General features: G+C 37.1%; 2 protein-coding genes across 3 annotated transcripts; both read right to left on the bottom strand.

The window, feature by feature from the left end:
• Window positions 1-1018: 1018 nt before the first annotated feature.
• On the bottom strand, window positions 1019-5073 carry LOC117292358 (RRP15-like protein). The gene is made up of 5 exons (XM_033774386.1): window positions 4866-5073; window positions 3408-3805; window positions 2835-2929; window positions 2115-2304; window positions 1019-1234 (listed from the first exon to the last, which is right to left on the bottom strand). Exons 1-5 carry the CDS (start codon window positions 5065-5067, stop codon window positions 1076-1078), a joined length of 1044 nt encoding a protein of 347 aa, XP_033630277.1. The 5' UTR covers window positions 5068-5073; the 3' UTR covers window positions 1019-1075.
• Window positions 5074-7629: 2556 nt separating this feature from the next.
• On the bottom strand, window positions 7630-21382 carry LOC117299293 (endoplasmic reticulum lectin 1-like). Of its 2 annotated transcripts, none has more exons than XM_033782792.1 (12): window positions 21033-21382; window positions 19359-19529; window positions 18616-18786; window positions 16622-16699; window positions 14143-14253; window positions 12931-13154; window positions 12330-12453; window positions 11250-11396; window positions 10464-10523; window positions 10231-10325; window positions 9067-9220; window positions 7630-8215 (listed from the first exon to the last, which is right to left on the bottom strand). In XM_033782792.1, exons 2-12 carry the CDS (start codon window positions 19494-19496, stop codon window positions 8108-8110), a joined length of 1410 nt encoding a protein of 469 aa, XP_033638683.1. In that variant the 5' UTR covers window positions 19497-19529; window positions 21033-21382; the 3' UTR covers window positions 7630-8107. The 2 variants fall into 2 exon arrangements, with proteins under 2 accessions (XP_033638683.1, XP_033638690.1); XM_033782799.1 differs by having other exon boundaries at window positions 21147-21382.
• Window positions 21383-21442: the final 60 nt, after the last annotated feature.

Below are 21442 nucleotides of genomic sequence, written 5' to 3'. Positions count from 1 at the left end.
ACTAAAAATTGAATGTAAGCTAGAGCATTACATCTGTAAAAAAAAAAAAATAGATTAAAAAGGCACTTGCTATGGATTGTATATTTTCGTTTGGGGTGAAAATTGTTTACATACAAAAAACTAGCATGTGAAAATTGAACTTTTAAAAGGTGGTGGCATTTTTTAGTGATCGCTTAAAGGCAGTGGACACTATTGGTAATTACTCAAAATAATTATTAGCATAAAACCTTTCTTGGTGATGAGTAATGGGGAGAGGTTGATGGTATAAAACTTGATGGTGAGAAACAGCTCCCTCTGAAGTGCCATAGTTTTCAAGAAAGAAGGAATTTTCAACGAATTTGATTTCGAGACCTCAGATTTAGAACTTGAGGTCTCGAAATCAACCATCTAAATGCACACAACTTCGTGTGACAAGGGTGTTTTTTCTTTCATAGTTCCTCGCAACTTCGGCGACCATTTGAGCTCAAATTTTCACAGGTTTGTTATTTTATGCATGTTGAGATACACCAAGTGAGAGGAATACACAATATGAGAAATGTGACTGAGAGTAATGTTTCTCAAAACTCTTTATACTATTGAAAGCCACAGTAAGCTTCTATCCATTAATTAATACATAATATGAGAAATGTGACTGAGAGTAATGTTTCTCAAAACTCTTTATACTATTGAAAGCCACAGTAAGCTTCTATCCATTAATTTTAAGACTGATTACCAGGAGGTATACCTTCCCTTTAAGTCTGTAAAATCTTATGGGGGCAAGAAATTGAACCATATAGATTCAACATAATGAAGGACTCTCATAACACCAGTAAAATTTGCCCTGGGGTTTTAAACTATTAAGAGACTGTACTCCATTTAACGACCATTGACGAGTGGTCTTCCAGGGTTACATTAGACCCTTAACACTTCTGTACTTTTTCAAGGACTCCATCTTAAAACACCAATTGATATTCTCAGCCTGTTTGGTTACATCAGCTTTTCAGTTTGTTAAGTCTGATTAGAATCTCTTGGATCTCAATGGAAAATGGAGTATTAAAGGAAAACTTTTCATACCTCGCTCAATCCAACTAGTTAATCAGTCTGAGAATGAGTTCATATCGCTACCCGCTTCACTGGGGACGTCACTGCCGCTATCACTCTTCTTGTCCCAATCCTTCATGGTGGCGCCCATCATAAAGTTATCCTGAAGAACACTCCAAGACGGTTTCTTGCCTCCATCTGGGTTCTCACCAACCTGTGGAGAGAGTAAAATTACATTCACCAGTTAAGTCATTGCAAAATATTACATGTATAGTAGCAAAGAAAGAGCGACAATAGGCTTAACCCAACAATAACATTCAAGTTGCTTTCTTGCTATTACAAGATAGTTACTAATACCGTGGTAAGACAGAAACTTAAGATAGAAACTCACAGTGGTAAGAGAGTTAGTCACCGTTGTGAGATAGAAACTCACAATGGCAAGAGAGTTGGTCAACGCTACGAAAGACATGTAGAAACACAACATGGGAAGACAGTAACTTACTTTGGCCTGATAGTAACTTGCCTTGGTGAGACAGTGTGAGACAGTATTCCACTGTGGCAACAAGGATGCAACTTGCATTGACAGATGGTTGGCACCATGGCAAAATGCACAAAATACGTGGTGGCACAAAATAGAACAGTACCACAACTTGGTAAAATATAGAAAACCCCATGCAAGAGAGTAACTCACCATGTTGAGAAAGTAACTTGCCTTGGCATGAAAGTATTTTGCCTCTGCAAAATATTAACTCACTGTATTGAGATGGTAACTCACCATGGCAAGATAGTTACTAGCAGTGATAAGAAAGTAATTCACCCTGCTGGGTTTATAGCCAAATTTCTGACGTAAAATTCATTGACCAAATCAATTTATATGAGTTACCTAAAAAATTAGCTGCAGCAAGAAATATCTTGTGCACGACGTACATGTACATGTAAGTAAATCTCTTGAATCGTATACAGCCTTTATTTTCTTGTGTGTTCGCAGTGGTGATTGGGAAATAAAATAAATTTGAAGCTCTATGATTTTATTTACTTACACAAAACTCAATTCAAAATGAGACAGCAATGAAAATAAAGTACTGGGACGCTACCTTTTTCTGAAGGTTGCTCCTCTTCTGAACAACTGGTGTCCCTCTGAGTAGGTCCAAGAAGTTTCCCCTCCCGCTGGCTGATCTTATTTCCTCAGCTCGTCGTCTGTCTGAGATAGAGAGAGTCTTCTCCTGGGGCTCTCCAGAGTGCTTCTGCTCTTTCTTGACAGCATTGAAGAGCTGGACGACACCTCTGTAAACGGAGACAATTGTAAGGAAACCTTTTTAGGGATTGGTCTATGAAGCTGAAAAAGTAAAATGGGGGTGTTTATTTCAAAAGAGTAGAGAAACAGAGGGGTCCAAAGACTGTTTACAGGTCTTGCTTCACCACTCCCCCCCCCCCCCACCCCAAATCACCCCAAGAAGCTTCTGACTACCCAAGAAAAATGTTAACTTTTGGATATTTTAAAATGTCTTTGACAGGCAGAGGTTGTCATGGACAAGCAGGCTAGGAATAGGACTCTACTTCTGTAAATTACAGGATGAGTGTTCAAATCCTGGCATTGACAGTGGCATCACTTTTGTCCTTTCAAGAGCAAGGCACTTTATCAAACAGGATTGTAAAATGTAAAATAAACATACAAGTACATGCACAGGGAGGCTTTTAAATTGTGGACTAGCATGCCAGTCTATGTGTAGCAGGTTATACTTGCCTGCCACTCTTGCCTAGTACTTGTGTGCTAAAGTTGTTACCTACATAAATACCTACGTTCAATTACATACCTTGTTGCTATTCTCTGTAGTCTCCTTTCAACAACTTTATCTGTTACTTTGGGTCTGGCTCGGCCAAGCTGTTCCCACTGATCTCTTGACAATTTCTGCAGGGAAAATATTTAATGGTGATTAACTTTGGCCCCTTTTCCAACTACATTTCTGTGCAATGGGGACTTAAATTTAAGTTTCCATGATTGGGGAAGTTTGTTTTGAGTTTGAAAGCCTCATAACTTTCCCTGGAAAAAAAAGGTGTCTGAAATGTTTTTAAAGAGGGGCTCCAAGATCAAAGTCAGTTTTGTGATCCACTTGTTTTCCCTAAGTGGATATATTTGAAGAAAAGAAAAAATTGTTGGAGCAAAGAACTAGAACCTGGAACTAGAACCTGGAACTAGAACCTGCGACCATTGAATTAATGTGGGGGTGCTCGGCCATGTTAATCCGAGGGTCTCAGGTTCAAGTTCTCTTCTTTGTTCAACCCAAAACTATTTCAAATTTACCCACTCAGTTTACAGTGTGGTTTATTACTGTACATGAAAACTGTTGAGGTCTCGCATTTAAGAATTTCTTAACATTTGAACCTACCACTTTATTCCTCTTGGCATACTCTTCCTCCTCCTGTAGTTTGGCTTTCTCATACTCCTTAGACTTTGACAAAATAGCTGAGGTTGAGGGAGACTCTTTGGGGATTTCCCTCTGTAGGATCTTAGCCATTGCGTCTGCCCATCCTGCGCCCGGTACTCTCGGCACTTCCTCTGGGTCTGACTCAGGATCGGAGACTTTGAACTCTTCGTCTTCTTCAATATCATCATCATCAATATCAAAACCAGTATCAGCGTCAATATCTAAATCATCATCATCATCATCAACACCATCAATATCGTCGATGTTGCTCAGTTCTTCAGCTTTGATTTCTGGTAGAGCGGATGACTTCGGTTTTATCTTTTTCCTGGGCGTTTTGGCTTTTTTCCTCAATGGAGGTTCTGTGGAAAAATATCAGAAGATAAAGTGTTTATTACCAAACATGTATTATAGATGTAATCCCGCTTATAAACAGGTGACCTTTATCAATCCTCTTCTCAGTCTTACTCTTATGTCACTCTTGCTCGGTAAGACGCCAGTGCCACCGCACTGACAGACTTAGTATAAACCTTCTTTACAATGCAAACAAAATTTGGACTAACATTCTATAATTTTGTTTTAAAAGTTTTTTTTTAAACAGGTTTTTGTCCCTTTTCTTCAAAATATTTTCTCAATGGTGTTTTGAGTGTTTAAGAAAGGATTCATTAGACATTGGGAATCAAGTTTGCGTTCCTAGATAGAATTTGTGTCATGATTTTCGAAAGTTGTAAATATGGAGCAAACCTGTTGACTAGCTGTCAAAATTGTATGTGTTTGACCATTTCGTCCAGTTCGTTTCGAACATGGGTCATAACCCTCCGGCAACGCCGTTGGGAGGAGGGTTACGTTATCGCCGGTCCTACTGCTTGCCGTCAACTCGCCGTCAACTCATTTGTGCTGTCAACTCATTTGTGCCATTAATTACTTTACAGTTCTATGCCTCTTTTGTGGATTTTAAATGTGTACTGGTTGAGTTGACAGGGAGTTGACGGCACAAAGGGAGATGACGGCAAGTGGTAGGACCCGTTATCGCTACTTCTTGTTTGTACTAGATCACGCAATGCACACACAAGGAAACTGTCCAGCCAGCACACAGAACTTTTAATTTTTTAGTCAATGTTTTTCTACACACACAGCTCAGCAGCACAAAACCACAAGTGACAAAACATGGCACTAACATTATTTATTATATTATGGTTTTATTATTATTAATAACATAATTAATAATAATAATAATAGAGTACAGTTGAGTGCCCATGAATAAAAAAAGAATTCAAAGAGAAGTGTAAAAAGAATGCAAGCTTCTGCTTGTGACTATGTGTGACTGATCAACTTTGCAAACCGTGACCTACATACCCACACATGAACATTGTATTTTTGTATTCAATTTAATTGTGTACACGGAATTCCTACTAATCCTACCGTCTGCTGTGGCTGTGATGACGTTTTCTTTCACATGATCTTCATCACTTTCTACATCAGCATCGCTCCCAGAATCGTACGAAACCTTTACAAACGGTCTCCTTCTCTTCAACTGTTTTATCTTTTGTTTCTGGCTCGTATTTTTAGCTTTAGACGAAATAAACGAAACCACATTATCTGCAGTCGACGTTCCATGTGCCATCGTGTCGGCCGCCATGTTGTTTGTACATCCATGCATGCCGTCAACTTGTATTTTTGAGCGTGTATTTCATGTCATAGGTAGAGGGCGCTAATTCAACAAAATGATATTAGTTGCTTGCATCTGACTCAGGTATCTTCATTCATAAATCCGATTCATTTGGAACAGAAAATTTAAAAATTACCTCCCCCTCGACTTAAAATTCCTGACATATGCAGCTTTTGTGGTTTAAAATGCAAGTTTTTTTATGGTTTCCCCATCACCCCAAACGAAACTCACTGTTCCTAAAAAAATGTTCAGGTTTCTGTACCAAACAAGCTTTTTTTCTCTATTGACAAAACATTTCAAAGTTATGAATTAGTAATCACTTTTAAGAAGCCCCCCGCCCCCAAAACAACTATATAATGCTAACCAATGTTATTATCTATTCCAAATTCTCCTCTCTTTTTTTTATACAAATTTCTTCCAGCTCCTCAAGTTTTGTATTTTGTATAGGCTTCTTCCCAAGAGTTTAATGAATCACCACATAAATACACAAATAAACACATCAAATAACATATGATAAACAATAAAACTTATATTTATTGGACCATTTATTTTAAAATAACATACATTTATTTAATTTAAATATCAAAATGACACAGGATACCAAAAGCTTTTGGGGGAGAACGGGTTATTTCCATGATTACAGACAATTCATAAAAACAAAATGCCCCGGAAAAAAACATCACTTAGAAACTTAAGGTGGCCAAAACATAGCTCAGACTTTAATGATCAACTCAAGAACAGAAACAATCAAACCCAAACCCAAATTTACAGAAACATTTGTAAGGATTGGCTTCCTGACCAAGTCAGTATTCCATGCACCCCCCTCACACAAAAGGGTGTAAACAAAAACAAAAAGTTGATAAATAAAGGAACATAAAGTACTTTTTAAAAACTTAATTTGTTAGGTAGTAAAGAATTTAAATTTCACAATTGGTAGACAAGGGATCTAAGACATGATTATGCGTAAGACGTTATGTGTTATACAATGTAATGGAATGTAACCCAAATGTTACTCTATGATAGCGTGGTTGAAGTCAACGGTAGTGAAATCTAGATCCCAGTTAGTTCAGGTGAAATCCTGGGCCCAATTTCATAAAGCCTGTCAGCACAATAATTTGCTTAGCATGAAATTAGGATTACCAGCCAAAATGTCCACGTGATTTAGCAAACAACAGCTGAATACCAGTATCAAGCAATATGCAACAAATGAAAATTTGGTTGGTAATCCTGTTTTTACCAAGGAAGAAATTTCATGCTAAGCAAATTTTTGTGCTAACAGGCTTTATGAAGATGGGCCCAATTAATAGCGAAAGCAGGATCCAACTCTTGCTCATTAGTAGTAAGATTCAGATCAGGCTACAGGAATGTGAGATTTCATATAAGTGATATATGCAACAGTGAGACTGACTCCAATCTGTGATATGGATCAAAATATTGAATCAAGTGACCAATAAAGTTGTTACAATAGACATTATTCAAAATAGAACTCACGAATGGCTTATTGAGATTAACTCATGACTTTTCACTTGCATTTGTTGTTTTCTGCATGTGTAAATGCAGTGGACACTATTGGTAATTTCTCAAAATAGTTATTAGCATAAAAGCCTAATTGGTAACAAGTAATGGGGAGCTGTTGATGGTATAAAACATTGTGAGAAACGGCTCCCTCTGAAGTAACACAGTTTTCGAGAAAGAAGTAATTTTCCACGAATTTGATTATGAGACCTCAAGATTTAGAATTTGAGGTCTCGAAATGAAGCATCTGAAAGCACACAACTGTCTGACAAGGGTGTTTTTTCTTTCATTATTATCTCGCAACTTCGACGACCAATTGAGCTCAAATTTTCACAGGTTTGTTAATTTATGCATATGTTGAGATACACCAAGTGAGAAGAATGGTTGTAGACAATTACCAATAGTGTCCCTTGTCTTTAAAACAGTTCTGTCACGAAAGACTGCTTTTTCCCCCCAAAGCATTACAAAAATACATGGATTGAAAACCAACCCAAGACTTGAGTGTGAATACTCTATGTATTCAGTCTCCATAAAACATTCATGGATCATAACATCCGAACTATAAGAAGACTTGGATTTCAACTTACTCTTTCACGCACTGAACAGTTGCTAACGACTGGTTTTTGTCAGAAAAACAGCTGCGAAACGAGAAATAAAAAGATTGCACGACCACACAGTTTTTAGAACAGGAAAGAGGACTCTTGATGGTGCTTTTGTGACCTGTATTCGGGTGGTTACAATTTGCAAAAATCAAGTAAACCATTAAAGTGTCCATATGATTAATTTGTCACTACAATAAATTGTGCATAAAAGGATTAAAGGAACACGTTGCCTTGGATTGGTCGAGTTTGTCTTTGAAAAGCGTTTTTAACCGTGTGTTATAAAATGCATATGGGTAGAAAGATGCTGTAAAAGTAGAATACAATGATCCACACAAACATGCCTCGAAATTGCACGATTTCCCTTTTACTTCGTCGACTAACACGGTCGGCCATTTATGGGAGTCAAATTTTGACTCCATAAATGGCCGACCGTGTTAGTTCGCACAGTAAACGAAAAACCACGCAATTTCGAGGTAAATTTTCTTAGACTGAAGTACAGGGGTTTGGCGATCAAAGGGGTTTGGCACTCAAGAGACCCAATTTGCGACCAAAGTGTGACTGATCATGGGTAGACAATATAAAGCAAATGTGCAAGTGACCATGGAAAACCATGGCTGCTTCCCATCTTACAGCAAAAGCAGTCAAAAGCAGCCATGCTTTTCTATGCACACTGGATGGGCATGGTTTGCTTTGTTTGTTTGTTTGTTTACATAAATCGTGACTCGTGTCTTGCAAAAAAGTTCAAATTTGTTTGGGAGGCCGGAAAACGTTGTTCACACTCCTTCAAGGTGTACAGAATTCAAGGACAGCCTTTTGAAGTGAGTCTGCTCTATTTAAGGTTTCAGAGCAATTCTTGTGATAAGATGTTTTCTATACATTCATGGCTTCCTTGTTGAGGGGGTTGACTTGTCATCAGAGGCGACTGGATGCAATATTCCATATTCATCTGCTGTATCTAATAAAGAGCATATTATAGGAGAATCCACCTGCAAGATAGGAAAACAAATAGTTATTTCTCGACTTTAAAGGATTTGGGTACTTTTTCAAAATGTCCATAGATTTACATTAAACTTACAGGGTTTGATGAAGATAATGATAGTGGAAAGCTTCCCTTCAAATATTACTAACTGAGGTGCTGTAGTTTTTGAGAAATGAGTACAACAATGTAATAAAAATACGTTTGTAAATGATTAAAATAATTTTCGTCTCATGAGACAAAAATTATTTTTATAACATTGTTTTACCCATGGTAATATTTTCAGGGAAGCTTTCTACTATCATTATCTTCAAACTGTGTAAGTTTAGTTTAAATCTGTGGACATTGTGTTTTTTGTCCTACAAAAGTTACATAGACCCTTTAATAGTAAATGTGACTAATGTGACTGGATCTGGCTAAAGCAATGAACTTTTACAAAATTTTCCTTTGCTTCTCTAGAGTTTCTTTTTCCTTTGACAACAAATTTAAAAAAAAATTGCTTGCAACTTTATATCCAACTGCAATTTTTTGTTTACTTGTTGTGACAAATAGCATTATCTTATGGGGGCATGTAAGATACTATTTTCAGACAAGAATGGCAAAACAGGCGATCGTATTTAGTAACCATTACCAAACTGTCAATGTAAGCATTTTCGTAGTGTTGTCACACATTGAGTTTTTGACTTAATAAAATTAAAATTATTTATTATACTCATTTCTCAGAAACAACCGCATTTCAAGCAAAATATTTTCAAAGGAAGTTTCACAGCATGACCAAATTTATCCCATGTGCGCAGAGTGCAAATCTGTGAAAAGTTATGCTGAAAATGTTACTCTGTTCAGGTTGGTTTCGAGGCTTACCCCAAGTACATATTCGCAATCCTTGGGTTCTGCTAAGTAGATTGTGACCGCCGTTGGTTGCATGTCTTCTTTGCATTTTAACTTGACCTGTGCCACTCTGTGCTTTCCTGTGATGTCACACACATCTCCATTGCTGTATAAATGGGTTACACTCCTAGGATAAAGAGGAAACGGGTTCAATCAGTTGAGGAATGAAGGATCTCAAAAACAGTCTTGAATGAAAGGTTTTTATCAACCTGAATAATGCAGTAGATGTTAATTTTGCATCAAGGATAAAGAATATTAATTTTCGTTTCACCCATATACACCGATGTGTGTTAGCACAGTACACTCAGTACGTTCTCGAGTTCGGTGAACAAAATTACAGGCATATAATACATTAGGTATGTTACATCTATTAAATCGTTGCAGTACCCGCTGCTAAAACATAGGATTCAAACTGCCTCTAGCTACCTGGCAATCTCGATGGTCTATTTGGTATGACACTGCTGTAGAATTGCAAGGTCTTAGGTTTGAATCCCACCCAAGTGATTTTTACACAGAACTCGGGAAAGTACCGAGAATACTCGGGAAAGTACCGAGAATACAGTGCTAACACACATCTGTGTATATAGAACCTAAATAAATATTCTGAATAATGTACTTAAGAGGTAAATATCTTAACCACTTCAAGTCAGATAATAGGTTTATTCGCCACATTTTTCCTGGACTGACCTATGATGGACAGCTTACTACGACCAGAACAACTTTGGAGTGCCCTCAATTTGATTGCGCCTGACATGCCTGACGTGAATACATCAACCGGACATTCTGCTGTGTAACGGGCACAGGCATACACCTACTGTACTATGCTTTGTTTCACCCATACAAAGAGGGACACTCGCAATCATGCCTCATAATATCCCTTTATATTTCCAGACTTTTGTCCTGTTGTTGTACAAATGTGACAGGGCTAACAATATTGCAGTTGGCTCAATTAATGCAAGTTCAAGAATTCTGAGATTCCAGCAGTGACCAGCACACCATGGCAGATAATTAGCCGTGGTTTACGGTCAAGGTTCTGCAAATCACAGCGAGTGCCTACTCATATTTTCTCACAGACATGAAATTGGCCTTACCCTCTCAAGAAGGAAAATGCAGAACTGTTAGTGAGGTGTGACTTACTTTGTACCAACTGCTTTTTTCTCTTTAGTCCACCATGCTTTGTGTTCTTCCATTTTCCAAGACCCAAGAAGTATAACAGTTCTTCCATTTCTATCCTACAATGAAAGAAAACAATTCATAGAAATATTACTACTTTAGCACATCTGAATCCACCATTGCTCAAGAACTATAAATACAGACTTCAAGTATGAACAATTTCAAACAAACAGCATAAAAAAACAACGCTACTTTACCTCATGATATTGCTGTGCAAATTTTCCATAACAGAATTCATATCTCCACCATCCTGTGCCCTAGATTGAGAGTAAAATCGAGAATGCAATATAATAAATTAGGACTGGTTTTTGAAAATAATTTTCTGCCCTATACTTTAAAAAATATACCATTCAACCAACCTCTGATTTTGAACCAAATAAGAGCCACCATTTTAGTGCTTAAATCAAAAAGTGATTTAACTTTGATCACTGATATTGTGTTCATGTTCAAATTATGTGAAAATAAACATATCCATTAACATGTCTTGATGCAAATCTAGTTTCTGCCGGTGCAAATTCATGCACTTATGTTTGAACCCGAAAAGACAGTGTTTCAGCCAATCAGAATACAGCACCAGCGAGAGGTGTATCGTAAACAGAAATATTTCCTGGAGGACTGGAACTGCTATCAGTGAGCTTTTGGTAGAAAGTAGTTTTGTTTTCATCGATCATAATCCTCTTTTGAGACTTGAGAGGGGCTCCACGGTCAAGTTTGGTTTTGTGATGCACTTCCTTTCGCAACAGATAGAGTCCTGATAAATTCAATGCTGTTTTGTCAAAACTGGGGAATAAAATACAAGTTCTCTGCCCCCCAAAGTGCACAGACCATAGTATATTTGAAATGTTTAGTCTCAAGTTCTCTGCCCCCAAAAAGCAGACCATATATTTGAAATGTTTAGTCATCAAAAATCGTTTTTGATATTGACAAACATTGCAATTGGAGGGTCTCAAACACAGTGTAAATTTGCATGACACATAACTCACCCCATGAAGACAGTAGTCCCCATTTAAGAAGTCCTGTAATATTTGTTTGTCTACAAGGATGGGTCTGGGTAACCGTTGCTTAGCTGCTGCAGCTGCAGACTTCTCTTGAGGTGTTGGGGTTGTAGTTGTGGTCACAGTGGTCCTTACCTGTATGTAAATCAGATAAATGCTGATAAATACAATGTACTTATAGGCCTACCAAGATTAAATGAAACAATGTACTTATTTCAAGAATAAATAATACAAAAATTAACCAGTTTACATGTTGGATGACGTGTACACAAGCCAAATCGTTCTGCCTTACGGCGGGCGGTTTTTACTCCCACAATCATTTTGGAGCACCCTTTATTATTTTGCTGTTAGTCGGAGAGCTGAAATGAATATCCACCCCGGACATCCATTGTGTTGTCTAGATGTAATTTTGTTTACAAAGAACTTCAAGGAACACGTTGCCTTGGATCGGACGAGTTGGTCTATAAAAAGCGTTTGTAACCGTTTGTTATAAAATGCATATGATTGGAAAGATGTTTTAAAAGTAGAATACAATGATCCACACAAATTTGCCTCGAAATTGCGTGGTTTTTCTTTTACTTTGCGAACAAACATGGTCAGCCGTTTAAGGGAGTCAAAAATTTGACTCCCATAAATGGCCTACCGTAAAAGGAAAACAATTTCGAGGCATGTTTGTGTGGATCATTGTATTCTACTTTTAAAACATCTTGCCAATCATATGCATTTTATAACAAACGGTTACAAACGCTTTTTATAGACCAACTCGACCGATCCGAGGCAACGTGTTCCTATAAAGAGAAAATTTGACTTCGTACAGCAATTAAGTATTTGTCCGAGTAGCGCGCAACTCTTGCAGACTATTTTGAGATATGGTGGACACAATACTATAACTCTAATAGGTTTGGGTAAATTTGCCTGTATACACCCAAACCATGCAGTGCACTCCTATAGTGTCCGCAATGTCTCAAAGAGGCTAATGGACATCTTGTCAAACTAACTTTCTGGTCCGTTAAAACCCTGAACTTTTTAGATCCAAATAACATAAGAGGCAGTAATTATGAGATTCACCTTTGAGGATGAGAACTGCGTTCTGCTGCTTGTATCTCTGTACAGTTGTTCATAACCAATTGGTCTCGTTGGGGAACCATTCATGGCGTGGCAATTGATAGAATTTATGGGTGTCACTCTCATCCTGTATTCAATTTAAAGAAACAAACATTCAGACATTTATGACCTCAGAACAAATCCCTTCAGATTGGGCACTTTGAGCTATAAAGGCCTTTGTGAGGAAATGAATACGGTTGGAAACATTTTGTATAAGTGGACTATAATGATTCACACAAATATCCCTTGAAATTGTGTGGTTATCCTTTTACTTTGTGAACTCACACAATCTGTCATTTTGTAGAACCGAATTTACAGAGCATGTTAGTTAATTTTTTCAAAATGTTCTAATGTGTTTAACATGTTCTAATTTCCCCTAATAACCCTCCAATTGTCATGCAGCATTCAGCATGCAATATTATATCACATGGTACAGCAAGATATGTTAGCATAAAGTTGTTCCACTGAATAGTTCTGAAAGTTTGGTAAACTATCTTGGCAAAGGTTCCGGAAAGCAAGAAGGTTTAACAAACTATTTGGAAAAGAAGCTCACAAAAAAGCTTACTTGTACAGAGGATGACTGCAAAGATTTGGTGTGAGTATAACAGCCTCATATTCACACGTTGACGTCTCTTTAATTGTGAACATCTCGTTCCTTCCCATGGTTTCACAGATGTAGCGCACCCTTGTCAGGCGAGGAATGTTACCACGGAGATCACACGGGGTACCACTGTCCATTAAGACCTCATAGTAGGGGACTTCTTTACCATCGATGGTTATCGTGGGCACCTAGTGAGGGACATTTCAACAAGTATGTCAACAATCTAGATAACAGATGGAGCTTAAAGGCAGTGGACACTATTGGTAATTGTCAAAGACTAGTCTTCACACTTGGTGTATCTCTACATATGCATAAAATAACAAACCTATGAAAATTTGAGCTCGATCGGTCGTCGAAGTTGCAAGATAATAATGAATAAAAAAACACCCTTGTCACACGAAGTTGTGTGCGTTCAGATGCTTGATTTCGAGACCTCAAGTTCTAAACTTGAGGTTTCAAAATCAAATTTGTGGAAAATTACTTCTTTCTCGAAAACTATGTCACTTCAGAGGGAGCCGTTTCTCACAATGTTTTATACCATCAACCTCTCTCCATTACTCGTCACCAATTAAGGTTTTATGATGATAATTATTTTTAGTAATTACCAATAGTGTCCACTGCCTTTAATTCACTGGTGTGATATTAGACCAAGGAATGAGGTTTGAAGGATGTGAAAATTCCTGGAAAATTAACAAATAAGTAAAGTCTCTTTGCTGATGGTTATCAGCACCATTGCTAACTTTTAAATTATGAGAGCAAAATCTGGTTCAGTACTAAATAAACAAACATGATATTTGGTCCTTGGAACAAAGTATGACATTGAGTTCAAGGGCTGACCTAAAGTACATATCATATAGGTTTAAAAAAATGTTTAGGCTATTTCATGACGATTTTTCAAAAAAGAATTGGAAGGTAAAAAAATCAGAAATTATCGGAATCAGGTAGGAGAAATGCCTGACATAATAAACAAAAACAAAGTTATATATTGAGATTATTAACAAGATTATACAAAGTTTTGTTCAGCATAGCGTGTTGTCATTTCCAACAGACGATTCGTATGAAAATAACAAAAGCACTGCACAAAAATATTGACACAAAAGAAAACTACACAAAGCTTTTCACAGTCGAAGAAAATAATTAAAACAATATCATATAAAAAGACGACTACTCACTCACCTTGAAATTCTCGTACGTCCCATGGAACGATTCTACTGTTTGTATTTCAAATTCCTTGCCCTCCGGCGACTTCATATTTTTGCCAAGATAAAACTCCAGTAATTTTATTTCCTACAGAAATTGACAACAAAAGGTGGAAGAAATTTTATAGTTTAGTAATAAGTTCATGATCCAAGCAGAGTCTTGCTAAAATGCTAAATGAAAAACAATCACACTTAGATAATAAAAAAATATCTCAATGTCTCTAGGCTTTTTATACAAATTTTGTTTAGTTCTTAATTTAATTTTAGATTTTGAGAATTTACTAATCGATCAGAATCATGTATTATTTGTGGGTTTTTTCTGTTTATTTTTCAGAACTATTGTGAAGTGCAAGTTGGTCCCCACCAATTGAGTTAACATAGTTTTATTACTACAAAATTTAAATCATTTTGTTGGGGAAGTGGAATAAGAAATCAGTTATCAGTTGTTGAAGAGTAATTTCATTCCCACTCCCAACAAACACACTCTATAAAACGAATAATTAATTCCGGTTGTCAAGCCAAGGATTCTAAGAAATGCAATTTCTCCTGTATTAGCCAAGAACCCCAAGGAGAGAAGACAATGGAGGATGTTTCAGTTTTTGATGTGGGAGAAAACAAAAGAAAAATCCAAGGAAAACCGAAGCAATCTAGTGGAGACTGAAAACCAAATCCACATAGTGTCCCTGGTGGGATTCTAAAGCATGTTAAAGCTAAACACGTTGAAGCTAAATGAACTAAAACAAATTAGGCTTCTTCAAGCATTTTGTGACATTCGTATATGTCAGCATTTTGAAATCTACAAGCTATAAAAATGATTTCATCGCTACTAAACTCATTCATCAGTAAGCTACCAGAATTACTCAAAAATACATTTTGATCATTACCAACGATGCTATACATGACCTTCAAATAAATAAATGTACATAATCTGTACACACCAGACTCTAGATGCGTATATCAGAAATTCAAAACTAGTTCATAAACAGCCGTTCTGCCTAGTAACAACCACGTCTTTGCTCTTGCTACTAATTTATTACCGGTAAACTGCATATTTTGTAAATTGCTACTAACTTATGCATGGCAGATGCACAGGATAACGAAAGAATAGCGAGGGCGGCGATTAAAGTTTCTTTTGTCCATTCTGAAAGTGTTGTTGTTCATCGGCTGTGTTTGAATATTAACCAGACAGTTGCCTAGAGGAAGAGCTCGATTTACATTTTGAGTGTCGACTCAGAATAGAATACTTTTATCGAGGGGAAGAAGGATACTAAAAGGGAAGGTATTCATTTAGAAATCACTCTTATAATTAATGTAAATAAAAACTTGTTAGGTTAGAAGTACAGCAGCTTTGGATAGAATAAACATTTGGAGACTCATTTCAGTGTGATGATAAAGACATCCGTTTTATCCCAAAAAGTTGAATCTGAAAAACGTTTCTGTCAGATATGTTTCTCAGATTGTGTATTCTAATTACGGATTATTCTTCCTGTGTAGACAAAACTGCTCTGAATTTTTCGTCAATTCCTCAGAAACACTACCACCTTTAGAAATTAAACTTGTACCGTTAGTTTGTAAAATCTACTAAACTTTGGTTCAAACATTCTATGAACGAGTCTATATTTTCATCAAATTGTCCAGCTCCTTGTTTTATAAACAAGTATTCATAAATACCTCAGACAGTTTCGCTATTCCTATTGGTGGAGAGCGCGTCACGTGGGTGTGTATAAACCTTGAAACATGGGCATGACTTGCGAGCTTGCACCTGTGCTTAGCCTTATAAGCAAGTCCTTTATTCCTATTGGTCGAGCGCAACGGCCGGGACAGCGTGCCACATCACGCGATACGCGCGATGCGCACAGCATTCCCTTATAAGGAGTTGTTTAACCGAGGGCCTTACCATTTCATAGCTGGAGGGGTGTTGTGTTGAAAGAAATCATTGAACAATTATAATTTTTGCATTTATTTTCCTTTTCGACCAAAAGTGTTGATGTTTTTTGACCGAAAAGATATTTGTGAATGGGAATCAAAGTGTGTTGAATCGGTTTTCAACTAGTTTAAACCCGCCGAGGCCTGGTTCTTGATAATTTACCTCGACTTCGTCTCGGTAAAATTATCAAAAACCAGGCCTCGTTGGGTTTAAACCTAGTTGAAAACCTCTTCACCACACATTGATTCCCTTATTTATGTCTTCTTCTGTATTCAGTGTTTGTGTTTATTTGATTACCTTGCCAGCCTCTTTCTCTTCATGGTTTAAATCACTAGTTGAAAACCTCTTCACCACACATTGATTCCCTTATTTATGTTTTCTTCTGTATTCAGTGTTTGTGTTTATTTGATTACCTTGCCAGCCTCTTTCTCTTCATGGTTTAAACCACTAGTTGAAAACCTCTTCACCACACATTGATTTCCTTATTTATGTCTTCTTCTGTATGTAGTGTTTGTAATTATTTGATTACCTTGCCAGCCTCTTTCTCTTCATGGTATTGACGTACGTGCTTCCCATGACACAGCTCAAAGTTCCAGTAGGTTTCAATCTGTCAAAATTCAACCATACATAAAACCATCTTATTTAAAAAGACACTGGACACTATTGGATTGTCAAAGAACAGTTTTCTCACTTGGTGTATCTCAACATATACATTATGCATAAAATAACAAACCTGTGACAGTTTTAGCTCAGTTGGTTGTCAAAGTTGCGAGAGAATAATGGAAGAAAAAAACGTCGCACAAGTTGTGTGCTTTCAGATGCTTGATTTCAAGACCTCCAAATCTAGTTCTGAGCTCTCAAAATCAAATTCAAATATTAAAGTGAGAAAATTACTTCTTTCTCAAAAACTACACTACTTCAGAGGGAGCCGTTTCTCACAATGTTTTATACTATCAACAGCTCTCCATTCTTGTGAATGCGGTGAAGCACAAACCATCAAGCATATTGTCTCCGACTGCAATATTTACCAGGCTCCACATGGTTTTGAAGGCATCATGCAGCTAGACGATGACACGGTAGACTGGCTTTCTTCCAGTCTGCCCGTATAAATCACCTATCTTGAACCTGTTGGCTACCACACGCACAAACAAACAAACAAGCTCTCCATTGATCGTTAACAAGTAAGTTTTTATGCTACCAGTTATTTTGAGTGATTACCGATAGTGTCCACTGCCTTTAACACAAACTTTCAAATTTTTGTTCTGACTTATCAAGGTATCCATGGCATTGCACCTGTATATCTTAAAAGCTTAGTTGAGGAGTAACTATCCATCGATTGAATCATTGCAGTACCCGCTGCTAAAATGTAGGATTGGAACTGCCTCTAGTTACCAGACAATCTTGGTGGTTTAGTTGGTAAGACACTGCTCTAGAATTGCAAAGGTCATGGGTTCAAATCCCATCCGAGTAATATATGACTGTGATTTTGTTCACAGAGCTTGGGAATGCATTGAGTATTTAAGGTGCTAACACATATCAGAGTGTATGGGTAAAAGCACAATTAAATATCAAATAATATTAACTCTTACAATAACCGTATCAATGCGCTTTACATTAGTGCCCTGGTCATAGGGCCAATAACACCCATTTTAATGTTTCTCAGCTCCCTTGTTGGGAGTATACAACCCGAGCAACAGTTTAAGTCGCTTTAAAGGCTTTTGCATTCACAATGTCAACCTCTACCCTCGCAGATACCCATTTATACCCCTGGGTGAAAAGAAGCAATTATAGTAAAGTATCTTGCTCAAGGACACAAGCAAGTGTCACGACCGGGATTCGAACCCGAACACCAGAACTTGAATTTGATGCTCTTAACCACTAGGCCATGACACTCTACGGTTAATGCAATTCAACGGTGGATCATTTACAGACCCAAGCTTTATGCTGGTACTACCCAGAGTAAGCCTAGTGGCTAGGCCAGACAGTTTTAAAACATGGTGGCATTAATGTAAACAAAATAATAAATCTAAATCACAAGTAGTGTGTATTTAAATTTCACACGTTGTTATTTTGTTTGTTCATAGATGTTTTAATATAGTTTTTATTATGTATTTTTCTTCTGAATATGCCATAACCCCAAATGGAGAAGCATACAGCAACTTATCACATTCTAAACACTGACTGGACAAATATAATAACAAAATAGGGAAACCAACAACATCGGGGTTAGCTAGCTCAGTTGGTAGGCAACTGAAGGTCACAGGTCCAAACCAAGTTCTACAATGTAGTAAACTTTCTTTTATTCTCAAAGAAATTTATTTTGACAATAAAATAAACATTAAAGTATAGCACCTGTTTGTCTGGATTCTGTGTTTTTAATTTTTTTATTGTGACTATAATAAACATTTTGATAAAAACTAGCACTACAACCATGACAATGTGGATGTCTTATTCTAGTAAAAAAAATCATAGTAAAATCTAAAGACAAACAAACCCTAAATTAATAATAAAAGAGATATTTACTCTAATTGTGCAGATCTCTTTAGTGAAGACTTTCTGCATAAGACTGGCAGCTGATGGTCCTCCATAGTTCACATCATTCTGATGTCTCTGAAGATCTTCATCTGGTAGTATACATTGGTACTTCTCATTGGCTGGGGTCGTCATTATAACATACTCGGAGTTATCTGCAAACTTCAAAAGCAAAATAATTTTTTGTTTTTACAATCTTCTGCAGTTGTGCAAGATCGACATTGCCCAATTTCCAGGCCATGCTCACCACTGAATTCTGCAGATATAGTAGGAAGAATATCATACCTGAAGAATGGCGCTATCTTCAAGCAATTTTATGTTCGTACAACCACCCTTTTTAAGACACTGGACACTATTGGTTATTGTCAAAGACCAGTCTTCTCACTTGGTGTATCTCAACATATGCATAAAATAACAAACATGTGAAAATTTGAGCTCAAATGGTCGAAAAAACACCCAGTTGTCACATGAAGTTGTGTGCTTTCAGATACTTAATTTTGAGACCTCAAAATCTAAATCTGAGGTCTCAAAATCAAGTTCTTGGAAAATAACTTCTTTCTCGAAAACCATGTCACGTCAGAGGGAGCCGTTTCTCACAATACATGTTTTATACTATCAACAGCTCCATATTACTTTTTACCAAGTAAGGTTTTATGCTAATAATTATTTTGAGTAATTACCAATAGTGTCCACTGCCTTTAACAGATCACACTAGATAGTGTTTGCTATCTTACCTGTATTCCTGGCCCAGGCCAATGGAGTTCAAAGAGAGAGTCACTATTAAGAACATCAGAGTATGTGATCTCAAGAAGTATGACGACCAAGACAGCGACCAATTCCAGTCTGATCAGCACTGTCAACGCTCTCTCCATATTGTCGAGTTTTCGGCTTCCTCTATATAAAATCTGAAACAAAGGAATAGAATTAATACACACACACATTATGACAAGTTGTATTTCAAACAATTTATATTAGTTTTCATCTGAGAGTTCACTGAACTCCAGTGAAAAACTGCTGTCAGGCAATGAAATATCATCGGAGACTCCTAAACTTGTTTTAAATTATTTTTACTCGAACAAAAATACCTTGTTTGATGAAAGCTCACATTGTTTTTTGTTTTTTTTGATTGAACTAGGATGGGGAAACTGTGATAATGTTCACTCTTATTAACTACCAATAGTGTATTATATCAGTTTATTCTTATTAAAGCCAGTGGACACTATTGGTAATTGTCAAAGACTAGTCTTCACAGTTGGTGTATCTCAACATATGCATAAAATAACAAACCTGTGAAAATTTGAGCTCAATCAGTCGTCGAATTTGCAAGATAATAATGAAAGAAAAAACACCCTTGTCACACGAAGTTGTGTGCTTTCTGATGCTTGATTTCGAGACCTCAAATTCTAAACTTGAGGTCTCGAAATCAAATTCGTGGAAAACTACTTCTTTCTCGAAAACTATGTCACTTCAGAGGTAGCTGTTTCTCACAATGTTTTATACCATCAACCTCTCCCCATTACTTGTAATCAAGAAAGGTTTTATGATGATAATTATTTTGAGTAATTACCAATAGTGTCCACTGCCTTTAAGTGGTTACCGATAGTGCATTTTTAACAAAAAAGGCCCTTAGCCCATATTGTATTTCTTAACTTGCAAAACAAAAATCTCCATCCACCCTGGTTTTAGGCCTTAGAAGCTGTTGGTTAAGAGAACAAAATGAATTTTGATGTTTCTTAGACTCATTTGATTGTTGGCATAATGCACTTTAGTTGGGATAACGTAACCCTCCTTCATCAAATATTGAGGATCAAGTTTGTGTTCCCTAGAATTTGTGTCATGATTTTCAAAAGTGGTAAAAATTGAGCAAATCTGGTGACTAGCAGTCGAAATTGTACGTGTTGGACCAGGTTTCTGTTTGCCGTTCGAGCTTGCGTCGTAACCCTGGCGGCCGTCGGGAGGAGGGTTACGTTATTGCAACTAAATGCACTAGTGATTTATGCAAAAAATTAGTCATTTCATAAATGTTTGAGCACAATTAACGATAGGAAACTTTATTCCCAGCATAAGCCTGACGAAAAAACAGACCGTAAGTAGACCCAGTAACTGGGGTGCTAGGTTCCTTTTTTTGAAATGTTGACATATCGTTCAATGTCAAAATTTCGAAAAAAGGAATCTAGCGCCCCAGTTTACTGGGTCTAGACTGTGACTGTGAGTAAACAGCAGAGCTTCTGTCACCGGTGGAGTTTGCACAGTCTCGCGGTAAACGAGAATCAAAGTTTGGGCGAAACAAACATGACTAGGTAGTACTTAGTACTATAGTAGTAGTACTACCTAGTTAGTAGTATGACTGAGGGTCGATAACGATGACCCTTTTTTATATACTTCATATCGATTCCTTTTATACTTACGAGAAGGTGAGAACGAGTTTGTGCTTCAACAAAAAAACTTCAGTGCAGAGCTAGCTCTGGCCTCTTGTTCAAGTTGTGTTTGTACAGAACACTCACTGTATTTAATTGACTCACCAGTCACTGTGTTATTTGTGTAGTGTGTTTGTGAACACAGCAAAATGTAACTCGTCCGCAGTATCCGGTGTAGAATCTCGCTAAACTGTACATACGGTTACCAATTCATCCTCATTTAACAAACTCGCACATTCGGAGAATGGTTTCACACTTCACAACCAAACTGAGTTCAGGTCATTTCATTAAAATGAAATATTACACTTTGTTTTCCTTCCAGCATGAACAGCGAAGTTCCTTCATCAGTCTGCAACGAAGTTAAATGTGCTGGTGGTCACCGAAGAGGGCGGTATCATCGG

This window comes from Asterias rubens, chromosome 1 (genome assembly GCF_902459465.1).
Source record: "Asterias rubens chromosome 1, eAstRub1.3, whole genome shotgun sequence".
NCBI classification, from domain to species: Eukaryota; Metazoa; Echinodermata; class Asteroidea; order Forcipulatida; family Asteriidae; genus Asterias; species Asterias rubens.
This window is presented reverse-complemented; position numbering and strand designations above follow the sequence as displayed.